Source organism: Caloenas nicobarica, chromosome 3 (assembly GCF_036013445.1).
Source record: "Caloenas nicobarica isolate bCalNic1 chromosome 3, bCalNic1.hap1, whole genome shotgun sequence".
Classification (NCBI taxonomy): Eukaryota; Metazoa; Chordata; class Aves; order Columbiformes; family Columbidae; genus Caloenas; species Caloenas nicobarica.
The window spans coordinates 20,287,559-20,302,477 of NC_088247.1; the positions used below are offsets into that span (position 1 = coordinate 20,287,559).

At 36.0% G+C, this 14,919-nt stretch overlaps 1 protein-coding gene across 2 annotated transcripts in view; it reads left to right on the forward strand.

Annotated features, from left to right (window-relative positions):
• Window positions 1–14,919, forward strand: part of PXDN (peroxidasin) — an 89,943-nt gene that overhangs the window by 69,698 nt on the left and 5,326 nt on the right. For both annotated transcript variants that reach the window (XM_065631382.1, XM_065631383.1), the window contains 3 exons: window positions 581–715; window positions 2,866–3,074; window positions 11,865–11,985. In XM_065631382.1, coding sequence (XP_065487454.1) covers window positions 581–715; window positions 2,866–3,074; window positions 11,865–11,985 — 465 coding nt within the window. The remainder of the gene's footprint in view (window positions 1–580; window positions 716–2,865; window positions 3,075–11,864; window positions 11,986–14,919) is intronic.

The window sequence follows — 14,919 nt, forward strand, 5'->3', positions numbered from 1 at the left end:
AATTTGAAATTCTGGTTTTATAAACGCTGTTAAATATGGATGTTATTTAAATGTAAGGTCATATTTCATGACAGTCTTATGCAAGTATTTACATGTTCAGTTCCATCCATTCTGTACACTAAAACAAATGGGAATATTATATTTTCATGTGGACATCCTTCACTACCAGTAATCTGTTCTTTAGAGCATCAGTGTTTGAAAATATGTTTTCAGCTACCTGCTACCACTAGCTTATCTGCACAAAATCAGACAGAGAATTGATCTCAGCTACAATAAAAGTGTAGAAAGCGGCAGAAAAGAGAAGCTATTGAAAAATAAACAGTTCTAAGAAATCAGAAGAAAGCTACCAGAGGAAACTGTAGGGTAGACTTGCAGACCCCCGTGATGTTCTCACATACACAACCTACCTAGCGGGATGTCTTGCATATACACCCACAGGTTGTTCACAAAAGATGTAGCGCTATCACTGTCACCTTTACTGTGACTTGTGTATATCTCTTGCCATTAGTTTTACCACATACTGGTTATTTTGTAAATGTAAAATATATGATATTGAATATTGGTGTTTTTCTATTTATAGGCTGTATGGTTCCCCACTGAACATAGATCTATTTCCTGCTCTAATGGTAGAAGACTTAGTTCCAGGGAGCCGCCTGGGGCCAACTTTGATGTGTCTGTTAAGCACACAATTTAGGCGTATTCGGGATGGAGACAGGTAAATTGAAACACCATGGAAACCAAAGTTAATTTTAAATTGAGGATGCTTAATAACAGTTGCAGTGTCTTGTTTCCAAATCAAACTGCATTTTATTTTCATTTATGATTTTAATATATAATGGAAAGGATTAAGAATACAGGATTAAAACATTCTTAGAAGCTACGATTAATTCATATTTCAAATCTGTGACTTTTTATGGTGAATATGTCATGATGACCTCCAAGCACCACAGTCAACACATGCTGAGTTTCCTTTTGCCTGTTATTCAAGTCACTGACCTTTCTGAAAAGTGGATGTTGCTCATCTCCTTTCATTAATATTTAATTATTTTATTGGCAAAGGAGCTGTGGTGGTTGAGACACTTTCACCATCTCTGTTACTTAAGCATAGACTGGAAAAGTGTCACTCTGTGTATACAACCCCTATACATATTTGAATGCAAGCAGTCCGTGCACCAAAAGTGTTAAAAGCAGACAGGTTATGCCAAATAACACGAATTGATAATTGTTCTAAAATTACTTTACATACATATTATGAGCAATTTCTCATTTTCAGTTTCTACAGTACCTGAAAAAGAAAATAGTCATTGCTATTGTTACAACAGCCAGATCTCCTTTACATACTCTCAGCACACTTGTTTGGAATCCGAAAATCAACATTTCCTTCATTTTAACATAATTTGTGACCTAGAATCCTGGTTTTTGCATGGCATGAGGGTAGGAACACTCATACTGATTAGTCCCATACTAGTGAAAGAGAAACAGAGGAAGAACTAGGAAATCAGATTTGCTTGACTTTGTCTAATGTTACTTGCTTTATCTAAGTTGTAAAATTGCGACTTAAGATAATATAAAGCCTTTTTTATTTCTGTAGTCAATAACACAAGCCTTTTTGTCTGCTTTTTTAAAAACAACTTTCTTACATAAAGTTTATTGTAAAACTAAGCTGTGAAACGTAAGACTCTCATGCCTGGAGGCAGAGGGAGTAAAAGGAGAAATATATGCTGTATGAGCTCCAGATTGCTAGTGACAAGTACCTATTTGTGTCACAGCAGAATTATGATACTGGATTTTGTGTATGTGACTGTGTGCATTTCTCCAGAAAAAGCTTTTTTTTTTTTTTTTGTCTTCTGAAATAACATTTACAAACCATAGGAAAACATTGAATATTTAGGACATGGGATTCTGCTGTCCAAAGAATACAAATGTTTTGAAGCATCATGCCAGCAATAGTAAAATATTATTAGACACAATGAAAGCAACTCTCACTTCTTTGAAAAGCCTTTACAATGGGCAGAGGATCAAAGCTGCCAGCACCACGCAAAACAAATGTGCCTGTGCAGGGAAAAGGAGTGATGTTTGAAGGGAGCTTAACTTTGTGTCGAGATGGAAATTTCAGAATCCGGTTTTCTGATCTCAGTACTTGGAAATACACTGGCCACTGTCCAATGCCTTATGAAATGATACAATAAGTAGGTAAAATGAAAATTGTTGACCATTCTTCTAGGTTTAGTATAAAATGATTATTGATTTTTCTTTAAGTTTAAAAGCTTCCTACTTATTTTGGTTGAAATAGGTGGAATAAAGTATCAATATAGAATTATAACCTTACAGTTTTGTGAGATGTAAATGATATCACTATGAGAAATTCTGGTATGTTAGTGTATCTCGATAACAAACTAGGTATAGATTAACCATTCTTCTAATCTTAGCAATTCTATCAAAATTTTTTCATATCCATAGGAAAGCTGCCTGGAGAAAGAAATCTATGGTGTTTTTAACCTCTACCTTAAAAGAACCTTAAAGCTGGTAGTCTGGTGCTATTTTCTATGTCCAAAGGCACCAGAGACATCGAAATGGGACTAGAAGAGAAGTCAAAGCATTTGTTGAAGACTTGGGAGCTTTCAGAGTGTCAGCATGACACCAAATAGGGCTGAAGTGACACCAAGTGCTTACGTTTTGGTATCTGGATCACTCCCTCAAATACATTGTGAAGTTGAGAATAGGGTTTACGGAATAATTAATTTCATTCTGCATACAGTATTGCAATATCTCAGGATATATGTATATGTTATATATATATGAATATATATATATGAAATATATGTTTTATAATTAGCAAAACTTGTCTTTTCTGTGAGATTACAGGTTATGGTATGAGAACCCAGGTGTGTTCACGCCTGCTCAGCTCACTCAGATCAAGCAGACATCTCTTGCCAGAGTTTTGTGTGACAATGGTGACAACATAACCAGGGTACAACATGATGTCTTTAAGGTGGCTGAATTCCCACATGGATATAGTAGCTGTGAAGAAATTCCTAAACTGGACCTCAGGATGTGGCAAGATTGCTGTGAAGGTCTGTATACAAGTGGATTTGAGTATATTAATGTGCACTTTATTTAGTGTCTGTCTATTTTAATAATTTTAAGAAGATATTTGACTGTTGTTCAGGTTTTCTTAAGGTACTACAAACTCAAATCTGGAGCACAACCCTTGCTACGTGATCAGTCATTCCGTATTTTACATTAAAGGAATGCATTCTAAACATAGCGTAGATTTGAGCATTGCATGGTGTAGATAACTGTTTTCCTGTTTTCTTCCTTTTGTGGATAAACATTCTTGTTCATTGCCATCTCCTTCAAAAGTTAGGGCAGTGGGGTGATTTGGTTTTCTTCAGAAATAAACTTTTTTTTCCTCCAGAAACAGGATTTACTTAGCTGCATGAAGCACAGGACACTGAGAATCCCATGTTGCTTGGTAGCCTATATATTGGCTTGTATCACAGACACTGTCTCTAGCTATCATCACATCAGACTTCATTGCATCTGTAACATAGTTAGAAGATCCCTTCCCAAGAGACTCTTCTGGATCTCACAGATTTGCAGAATGATTTGCAGTAGCATCAACAACAAAATACTTCAGAGGACAATGGCCTCTCTTTATGGAGATCTCCTTGACAGTGTTATTATTATTCCCTTCTGACAAAACTTGAATGACATGCCCTAACTGAAAAACTATATTCGAGTTTTTTGGGAACTTCTCTGTGGAACTCTGATTATCTATAAATTGCTGTCAAACAGATTACTAACTGGAAAAAGCTTGCTATTATTAGAGATGGTAGTGATACTGTCAGTTGATGATTATTAGAATCTAATATACCCAGTAAGAACCTAGTTTCTATACCAGCGTGTTGTAGATTTGCTGATGAACGGTATCTGGATCTGAGTTCTTAATCTTTTCTGCTGCTGATTCTCTTGAGTTTACTACTACTGAGTAGGTGATCCAATATTCTATCAAAAGAGATGCATGAATAAAGAACCAGTGGATTGTATTTCTGAGAGAGCTCACACTCTTCCACCAGTGTCCATTTAACTCTTTTGGTCAGATATAATTGTCTCCTGTGACAGAGAGGCTTTTGGTGATATAGCTCAGAATTTAGGGCAGTAGGTAAATGGTAAACTGATGGAGAATGTCCCTTCAACCTGGTACAGATACAGTAAATACTGAGGAAGAATTCTAACTAGTGTCACGAGTGTGACTTTGCTATGAGAACAAATTCAGGTATCATTAAAAAAGACAAAACTAGATAGAGATTTACTATTCGAAGATATTGCATAATTTAGCATTTAAACTGACTACTGTTGTCCAGTGAACAACGCTTTAAATAATAAATCCCTGTCTAAGAAAATTCTTCCTTGGAAGACCTGGTTCAAAATGTCAGTTATCAGTGTGAGACTAGGATAAATAAATACTTTAGATTTCAATGAAATATTTTACAGTTTTCCCAGTTATCATTTCATTCAGGTCTTACTGTATTTTTACCAGGGTTCTTTTTAGGTTATTCAGATTTTTTAAGCAATATTTACCAGGTTTGTCATTCCCAAACATATAATAATAGCTTATAAAGCTCTAGATATGGTTGACACATTGTATATTTAATGTAAAGTTTTCTAGAATCTCTTCAAAAGAACCCTGACATATGCCAGGAGCAGTGAGAGAAAATCCATTATCACTCTTCAAATTCTTAATCATAAGCAAATAAATCATATTCTACTAGTTCAGGATAAGTTCTCTTTGCCATGGTTTGTGAAGCTCGGTAGAGGGTTTCACAAATACATTCATTATATCGATTTGGAAAAATTGTAAAGCTGTTCTGGGAAATTATGTGTTGCTTCTCTAAATGTTATGTTATCACTGAGCCTTCTGGAGCAGATGTTGTCTTTGGAAAGTCTTTAGAGTATTCAGCCATTCAACAACCTAGGCTTGTATTTTCATTCAAGAATGTTACTACCAGAGAATACTACTGGATGCAGTACAGTTAAACAGCTGCCAAGCAAAAGAAATAACTAATGTTCTTTAAAAAATTGCCTATTTGTATCCCCTTCTTCTGAACTCTTTTGTGCAGAGTTTAATGAAGAAAAAACAAAGAATGCATGGCTTGAACTGCTTTTTTGCATGGGTGACTGGGTGTGACTTTTCTGCGAGAATCCAGGTTTAAGCAATTAATTAAAAAAATTTATTTCACTCTGTGGCACTAGGGACTCACCACTATGAAAAAAAAAACCTAAACCATTCTCCACATTTAGAATTTTTCTGATTATTTTAAAATTAAAGTTTTGCTAAGTTAAAATTTAGAATACAGAATACAGAGTACTGTTCATTGCACTTTATGTATATTAATAAGTGACTCATATGTTCGACTGTTTCAGCTTGGTTAAAAAACACATCTATTTTTGTTATCCTTCCTGTTTTGGTCAAGTCCAAATACTTTTCTGTATGAAGAACAGAAAAACTTCGTATTACAAAAAGCCACTTCTTAGATTTCTTGAGTAAAGCTAGTTTTTATTTCTTATAAAGCAGAGCATTATGCCTTTCTTATAATAACAATATCAGATTACCTTTAGATTTCAATTAATTAATCATACAACAGAATTACTAGTTTATGGTGGGAAAAAGAAGGGGTTCTGCTGAGGTGCACAATTTTTCTTCTGGTTTCCTTTACTTCCCACCTTTCTTTGTTTTGTCAGTGATGGTGATGGATTATTGCAGATTTAGTGAAGCTCTTTATTTGAGCAAAGAGCATTCAAGCTTCTGGTTTTCCAAACAATAAACTTTTGGTGCTATTTTCAGGCTCTCTAGAGAAGAGATATTTTGGTTTGGTTTGGGTTTGTTTTTTTTTTTTTCCCACTAGTCAGTGTATGCTTCCATGATTACTCTTGCTGACGTTGTATCTCAGTTCTGAATCCAAAATACAAAAATAATAAACCTCTCTTCCTTCAAATATAAGCATGCTGTTATGGTTATGTGAAATCTTTTTTTGAGATGAATTATGTAAGAATAAGACTAGAAATTAGGTGCAAAGACATGCTGGCTCAAATGGAAACATGTTTTTACTCCAAATATGTAAATTTGAAAAGTTTTCCATTGTGGGTTTTTACACTTTTTGTGAGTTTGACACTTTTTTTTTTTTTTTTGGTAAATCAGAATGGAAAATTACTTTAGCTTTTTGTTTTATATCAAACAATGACCCAGGAGGAAGTGACTCAGACAAGATGCAAGTCATCCTCATAAGTGTAAACTGATATAGGAAAATTCTTTTTCTTAACTGGTTCTCAGTTAGCAACAAACCTGTCTCCTGTATCAGATATTTTTCTTTTTTGTTTAATTCAGGAAACAGCCCCATACAAATTCTGATTAAACTTGTTTAAATCCCACTGAATTTTACTAGAAGAGTTATGACATTCTTTAAGTGAGTGCATTTATGCATGGTCTTCCAGTAGGATAGACCTATATTAGGAATTCCTGCATTTTAAGACCAGACCAACAATTATGCCATCTCTTGCTTCTTTACTGACCACACTAGTGTCTTTGATTTAAGCATTGCTTCTAGAAAGCCATCAACTATTTGTTTTAATGATAGTACTTTAATCCAAATTTAAATTTGTCTGAATTTTACTTGCAGTATTGTATCTTACTATTCCCTTCTCATTATTCCCTTTCATCTTCAATAAAAATACTAAGCAACACTGGCCTAAGCACTAAATGCTGTGGAAGACTTAACATTTTAAAGTGTTAACATGTGACAATGGAAATTGTTTACCAAGAACTCTTCAAAATAACAAAATGATGCAGTTTATGCCTAAACATGTTTTCTCTTCACATAGATCTTGTGGTTTGCTTCTGCCATATCATATTTATTTTTGCTTTCTACATTCAAATGTATCTTTTACATTTAAATTTACTTTTGAGGGCAGTGTCTATTAGATTAATAACAATTCAAATGATGACAGGCTATTAAAATAAAGCTCATCCGTCTAATTTTAAGGATAGAAGTACATTTATTATAGTCCAGCATTTCTGGATGATTACAAATTTTATTGAGAGAGTCAGTATTTTTATTTAGGTTTCATCCAAACCAAGGATATCTTCTCTCTTTCAGGTATTCATGATCAGTAAAATACAGTTCTAATTCATAAACTCAAATTAAGGAGAGTTAATCTATGACATTGCTTTGTCTTTGCTACCAGGGGACTCATGCCAGTAGTTGCCATCCCTAGTGAAAAGCAACAGAGAAGCAAGAGGTTGTGTCCTGGTTTTGGTTGGCATAGAGTTAATTTTCTTTCTGTAGTGCTGTGTTTTGGATTTAATGTGACAAGAATGTCGGTAACACGCTGATGTTTTGGTGGTTGCTGAGTAATCAAGGACTTTTCAGCTTCCCATGCTCTGCCAGGTGCAAAAGAATCTGGGAAGGGAGCAAAGCCAGGACAGCTGACCCAAGCTGACCAAAGGGGTATTCCTTACCACATACCATATGACATCATGCTCATTGTATAAACTGGAGCTGGTCAGGGGCCAAATACCACTGCCTGAGAATGGACAGACTATGGTGTCATAGTCAGCGAGCAATTGCATTTTGCATCACTCGGGGTTTTTTTGTTGGTTTTTGTTTGTTTGTTTGTTTTTGTTTTGTTTTTGTTTTTATTTTAATTATTTTATTTTCTCTTCTTTGCTGTCCTATTAAACTGTCCTTATCTCAACCCAGAAGTTTTTTTTCCCCCTTTCCAATTCTCTCCCCGATCCCACTTGGGAGTTGGAGTGAGTGAGTGGCTGCATGGTCCTAGTTGCCGGCTGGAGTTAAACCACAACAGGCTGTCATTGACACTGTTTAACCCCAAACTCTTAAATGAATCCCCAAATCTAAGATCCCAGCCTGTTGAAGTCCCACTGCAGGCAGTAGAGGAAGAGATGTCTCTAGAGGGCAGTTCAGGCTGCAATCTCTTCTTCTGTCAATGTCCATTGGCTGTAAAGGAAACATGGGCAGGAAAGCATCCTAGTGGAGGTGTCTTAGTGATTTCTGCAAAACTAGGCAGTTGGAGGATTTCCTTCTTCCCTGTGCACTGTCACTGCCTTTCTAAGACACTGATACCTTCACAATTTAATGGGCAGGTCAGTTCTTCCCTTCATTACTTTTCAAATTTCCATGTATTTTCAGTCTGTCTGTAATTATTTTTCCTCCCTGATCATTGATATATTTATTTCAAAAGATGCATGGTTTTTATCTGCAAAACTTTCTAACTAGTCATGTTTATTTTTTTTTTTCTGCTGAGGAAGTTGGATTTGCTTTGGTTTGGTTTCAAGAACCTAATGGTTCTCCTGTATCTTCCTGCAGACCATCCAAAACCTATTCAGATCACAAAGACATCATAGGTTCTTAAATGTCTTTAGGCTATCATTAACCATCATAGAATCACAGAATATTAGGGATTGGAAGGGACCTCGAAAGATCATCTAGTCCAATCCCCCTGCCAGAGCAGGAACACCTAGATATGTAAACCATTTATGTAGTCATGTTCTATAATTTATTTGGATATTTGCTTTCCCAATGATGTCTGAGCCTTCTAGTTTTGGTAACCTCAGTCTGTGAGCTTTGAGGTCAACTACAGAGAACATCTTTATTATTAGAATTCCTCAGTATATCATCTGGGAGATGGCAGTCTGGGTTGTTCCTTTGTCTTCTACACCATTATTTTTGTCCCGATGTTTAAATTATGTTTATGCAAAATGCATCTGTTCCAATCTGAGCAGATTATTTTTGGATTTTAGACAAAGAAATTACATTTTTTGCTGCTATTTGATTTAGCATTTGTTAGAAAGACTTATTTAACAGAAGAAATGCAGCGTAATGTGCAACAAAACCAACTATTTTGAGTTAGGTCTTCATTTGGGGTGAAAAGTCTTTTTCCAATGTTGCGTAATTTTTAAGTAGCTGCTTTGTGAAAACATCTAGTAAAAAAAAAAAATCTTTGACATTTCAGGCATTTTCAGTGTTTCTTCTCCCCTTTACTGCTCCCACTGGTATGAGCAGAAGTTCTTAAAACCAAAAATGCTTACCGTAACAACATCTTAATTCACTACAGTAAATCTCAGAGAACTGAAATATTATCAAATAGAAGCAGTAGTTACATTATGTGTGCTTTTCTTCACATTCTCTTAGTCTCTCAAGTTGTTGTGGTTTAAACTACTGTTAGATTAATTCTCCTTGGCCCTGATTTTGAGACATGATTCACTGGGAATTAAGAGTGCTCAATGCTTAAAAATGTCAGGGTTTTTTCTATCCAGTTTACATTGTAGGTGCATTTTTAAAACCTTGTGAGAAATAGGGACTTTTCTAAAGATCTGAACAAGGGTTCCATGTACACGTGGATTATCTTGCCACTTGCAGTGTAACAATATGTAGCTTCTTGAAGAAAATGTTGTCCATAGAGAAAAATAATTCTTAGTTTGCTTTTAAACATTCTGCTTTGTGCAGAAAATTGGTTGGACTGGGTGTAGCTAATGTGAGGAAATCTTAGGTAGGCTGAAAAAAGCAGAATTTTAGGCTTATTTTTCTCATTTACTACTTCTGCAAAGGTATTCTTCATTTAAAAAAAAAAAAAAAAAAGCTATAAACTTCTTGGTTTAGGCTTTCTGAAAGCTAGAGCATTATGGCCTGCACCTCTCAGCAGTGACAATCCTCTTCCTTTTACCTGAAACAGAAACCAAGAACGAGAGTTGTTCATTTGTCAAGTTGACATATTTAAGTCTTAAAAAAATACAGAAATGTCAGGTCTGTGTACCTGACGCTGACACTGGACATATGGTTCTCATATTTACTCATCTAAGGTGATAAAACCTTCCCAGGATTTCAGACCTTTGTTTCTGAAAACCAATCTAGGAATAAAAAAAACCAATAGGCCATTGTGTTACTGTACAAATATATATATATTATGCACGATGACCTTGGCAGTTATTAAACAAAGGAGAGTGGCAGAAACCTTTCACAAATTGCTTCCAAGAGAAACTAAAATTCCTATGGCATTCAAGAAAACATTAAGCAACAGATTAAGAAAAAAATTCTTTCTAGTTCTTTCTCCAGTGGCCCTGCAGAGTGTGATCCCTTTTCTCACCACACTAAATATAGAAGTGTCTAAGGGTGATCAAAAATGCCTTCACACCAAGTGTCGTACAGACACAGCGGTCTGCTCCCGTCTGAAAGAGCTTAGTTTCTGAGGGGGCAGCAAGAAGATTGTGTGAGAAACAGCAGAACACACAAGAAGAATGAGCAATATGTTGGCAGTAAATATCACCTAGTTCTTTGGTGGTGCTGTTATTATAGGAGGAAGGTAATAAATTTACTCAAGAATGGGACAAGCTGCAAGGAAAGGGAAGGAGAATTGTGTGGATACATTGCTTTCAAGAACTATTTCTAGGTATTATTTTTGAATAAAAATCTATTGCTACTTTTTTTTTTTTGGTCAGTCTTATTTTTTCTGTCTTAATTGATATTAAGCCATGGACAAACTAAGTTTTTCCTAACAGTGAAATTGTGATAAGCTAATATAAGTAAAAGTCCAATATAAATAAAAGTCCTCCAAGATACTTATTTTTGTGTAATCCTGAGAAACTTGAAATTTGTTTCTCAAGTTGCTCAGCTCAATACTGGTTTGAAGTACTTTGGGTTAATACGTAAGGTATTCTATCTAGCTACTGCTAAATTCCAGGAAAATACTTTGTAGAATGTTATTGACTTTCTGAATACATTTCTTGTGGTACAAGTTAAGAGCAACATTAGGGAAAATCACTTCTTCCCCTGTTCAGTTGTTTTCATGGCTCATTCTGCTAATACCAGACTTAGTTAGCATACGTCCGTGGGATTCTGTATTTCAGCCTTCTCTTCTCTTCTCTTCTCTTCTCTTCTCTTCTCTTCTCTTCTCTTCTCATCTCTTTTCTTAGCAGACTCTTTGCTTCTAACAGTTGAACATGCTGTTGGTTCCCACCGCAGCTTGGCCAGTTATAACTTTGTTTTAAAGCTTCTGTGAACAGAAATGAGAAAACTTCTGTTTTCTCATTGTCTCCTCTCCAAAATGTTGTTCCAGTTTTGGTTTGTTTTCCTTTTCTTTTTCAAATGGGACTCCTTCCAAATACTCACTGTGGTTGGAAGGCTAAATAAAACGAATTGAAGGAAAGACATACTTCATCTTGTGAAGACATCCCCTTAGGATCATAGGAGATTTCTGTCATGATTATTCTCAGACTTGAGATTTTCGCTCTATGGTGTGGTCTTAGGTTCTAAGAGACTGGCGATATTTTCAAATCCCTCAAATTTGGAAATAGGACTGGTCAACCAGTGAAGTGTGTCTGCAAATATTCTCCAGGATTTAATTAAAGATTCTTTTTCAAATGCCAAAAATAACAAATAATAATGCCTGGAATAGATGAGGAGGCAACAGGCTGTTTTTTCTATCATTTTCCTCCGTATTTAACTACCCTGTTCCAAAAGCAGAAAATAATTAAAAGCCAAGAGAGTGGAAATTTCCGAAGTGAAAAGAATAGCTAAAGTAGTACTGATATATTTGTGAAAATAGTATTTATTCCTTTGTTTCATACCAAAAAGCTGGTCTGTGAATAATCAAATTTTCTGCATCCAACTGGCTTAAATGTTGAATCACTGTGACATATTTGGCTGCCATCAAACTGGTTCCAGAGAGATCGCACTGAATGTATGAATCACCTTTGCCAATTCAGAAGATACTGTAAAACTGTATTAAAAGTATAACTGCTGAATTATACTGTAATTTACAATGTATAATTTCTTGTCTAATTTCAGACTGTAGAACTAGAGGACAGTTTAATGCATTTTCTTATCACTTTCGGGGAAGGCGTTCTCTTGATTACAGCTTTCAGGAGGACAAGCCCTTGAAGAAAATAAAAATGTCCAAAACAGTAAGGTGAGATTTTTTTTTTAAGGAAGTATGAAAAAAAAATGTTTTCAAAATGGAATGGAACTGAATTATTTCTTTGTAAGTGTATGCCACGTTTTTCCAATGTCTGATTTCCCAAGTTTGACTGATGTATTTCATTCTGACACTGCACGTCTGCTAACAGTAAACCACTTTTTAGGCTCAAATTTGTGTAAGACCCTTTGAGAATGAAACAGTGTAATATTTTTGTTCTTCCTGTGCTTTTCATGAAAAAACTCTAGCAATGAAGCACAATTTAGAGGATTTGGAATCCCACATTTCTACTGTGCCTGCAGTAACCAAACTAAATGATTTCCTTTCCGTCTTGGAGCTACTAGGTCCTCCTGTAGAAATGGCAGGAAACCAAGTGTTAACAACACTAGCATAAAAATTTGTGATAATGGTAGGGATTACTTCTAGTACCAAAATACTCTGTGCAGGAATGGAGAATAGTGGTGCTACAGTGTTGTTTATAACTCCCTGTCCCATCCCAACAGATGGGATGAGGGATGAGTTAACTCTGAATGCGACACGCACCCTGACTCAACAGATGAGACCAGGTGTGAGTTGACTCTGGGTTAATTCTGCACAGTTATGTGAAGTGAATGACAAACGATCACTCCAGGGGTCCAATTCAATTATGAATTTTGCTAAAAGTATGTATTGGAATACTGGTTACAGTGAATAGTGGCTTGGCAAAAGTATTTTATATCACAGAACTTATCAACACATTAACAGCAAAAGTCCTTCTACAAGTAATGTATTGGCAACCATTAGTAGCTATAATACAATACTTAACAAGAATCCAACAGCAGAGTTTAAGATGATGTTACTCTTATATGTTCAAGAAGAAAAAGAGAGAGAGAGTGGTAGAGAGGGAAGGAAAACTACGTCATAAGAGATAGGGAAAGAGAGTAATATATTACCACTTACGGAAGGAGAGACAATGAAATAAGGATATAGAAAAGGGGAGAGAAGGAGACAGCAGAGAGAAAGGAAGAAAGAAAAGAGTGAGGGATCCAACCACTCTTACGACTCCGCAGCATGGGTGATGATGTGTGGCCTCCGGTGTCCCACGGCGAGGATACTGGGGTTCGTAGTTCAGGAGCGTAGCGTCTTCTGGTTTCTGGTCCAGTTCCCGCGGCGACGCTGGTGCGCGGAGGGTCCTCAGGGTGGTGGCTTCCCTGGCGGTGCTGTCTTAGGTGAGCTTTTTTTATAGCTGTCCGAGTAAAGGAAAGTCTGGGGGGAAGGGGTGATTGCGAAAGATCGACAGGTCTGGACAAGTCCCGGGCCACGTCGAAGGGTCTCAGCTTTTCCCCTTTGTGTGCCGAGCTGGCCATATCAGAAGATAGAGCTGTGTGCCCTCCAGCACACCCTCCACCTCGGGTGTCGGCCAGCTGGCCTGGGCTGTGGCTCGTTAGCTTGTCATTGAGATGTAAATCGCAGTTCATCCTATACTGAATGTGTCATCTCCTGAGTCCTGGGGCTGGAGGAACTAGTTTCGCCACGATGGTTTTGGCCATGATCCTTATCAATACACACCACTCCCTAATCCTCAAAATACTCTAGCAAGGAAGTAAATCACAGTGTCAGCCACAAATTATCAACTGCACAGGGTCCCTGCAATTTCCAGTTCTGCTCAGACCAGACATTTCTTGTGCAAATCTTTCCCGATGAGCTAATTTGTGGCTCTTTTGAATTATAGCTCTTTCTATATAGTGTGTGTTCTTTTAGCAAATAAAATTATCTGCTTGACTGAGAAGATTAGGCAGAATCTACCCACTCTGGAAAGGAAAGCAGCTAGAAAGATACGTAGACAGGTAAATTTATTTCAACAGTTTCAAATACCCGTGTGGATGTTATAGCACTGAAGAAACACCACCATTATATTTCACTTAATTGATAGGAAGATGTCCTGAAGTAATAGAGCTTTTAGGTGCTTAGAATTTTAGAAAGAGAAGACAGCATCTAAGCATAGGCTTACTTATAGAGAATAGGAAAAAAATGTTCCTTCAAAACAATCTTTGAAGACGGATATTTTATTCATCTTTGCCAGTGCACTGTTAGAAGTTTGAAATTTACAAAACAGTAATTCACTTTTTAAAGATGCTGGTCCCATAATTCTAAAGCTGTAGAAGGGTTAAATTAAATAAAAATGAAAGCAAGAAAAATAAATGCTTATATCTGAGAAGCAGCTTGTTTTCATTAACTTGCTGTTTGACTGTATTTCAGAAATGAAGCTCAAAAGTCTACAACAGTCCAATTACTAATTAGGACTATAAAACTGCAAGTTTAGAATACTTTATTTATAGCATAAATAAAGCTAAAGCAACCTCAGTCCTCTAAGATTCTCATCAGTTCTCATGCTCATTGTTGTATTTAAACTGCATTCGTGGTGAGAAGATTTTTTTCAATAACTTGAGCAGGTGGGGAAGATTAAACTTTGTGTTATACAGTAACAGCTGGTTTACTTGAATTTTGGCATGTTATGTTGTTTAGAGTCCTTTAATTTAGATTAAAAACTATGGGAAACTAAGTAGATTGAACACCTGCCAATAAGTGCTCTTTTAATTTATGCAGAAAGATTATAAATCATGAGCCCTATTATATGAAAGAAGATTTCTTTGCCAATTCATTCTTTGGTTATCCCTTAGCTCTGGAGAAGACATGCTAAGAAAATAGGAATGCCTGTATGGATTCAAGGATCTTAATGTAATAAGTGACTTAATAATTAGTGTTATCCTTGGTTTTGAATACATGGTTTTAAAGTGGTGCCAAATAATATATTATTAATTATGGACAGTTCCTTTGATAACTGTTTCCGATAACAGATTGAACTGATTAACACAATTTAGTGTTGTACATCTCTTATCAGATAGCTGGAAAGTGCTAGAAAAGACTCTAGATTTTGTGTATGATAAT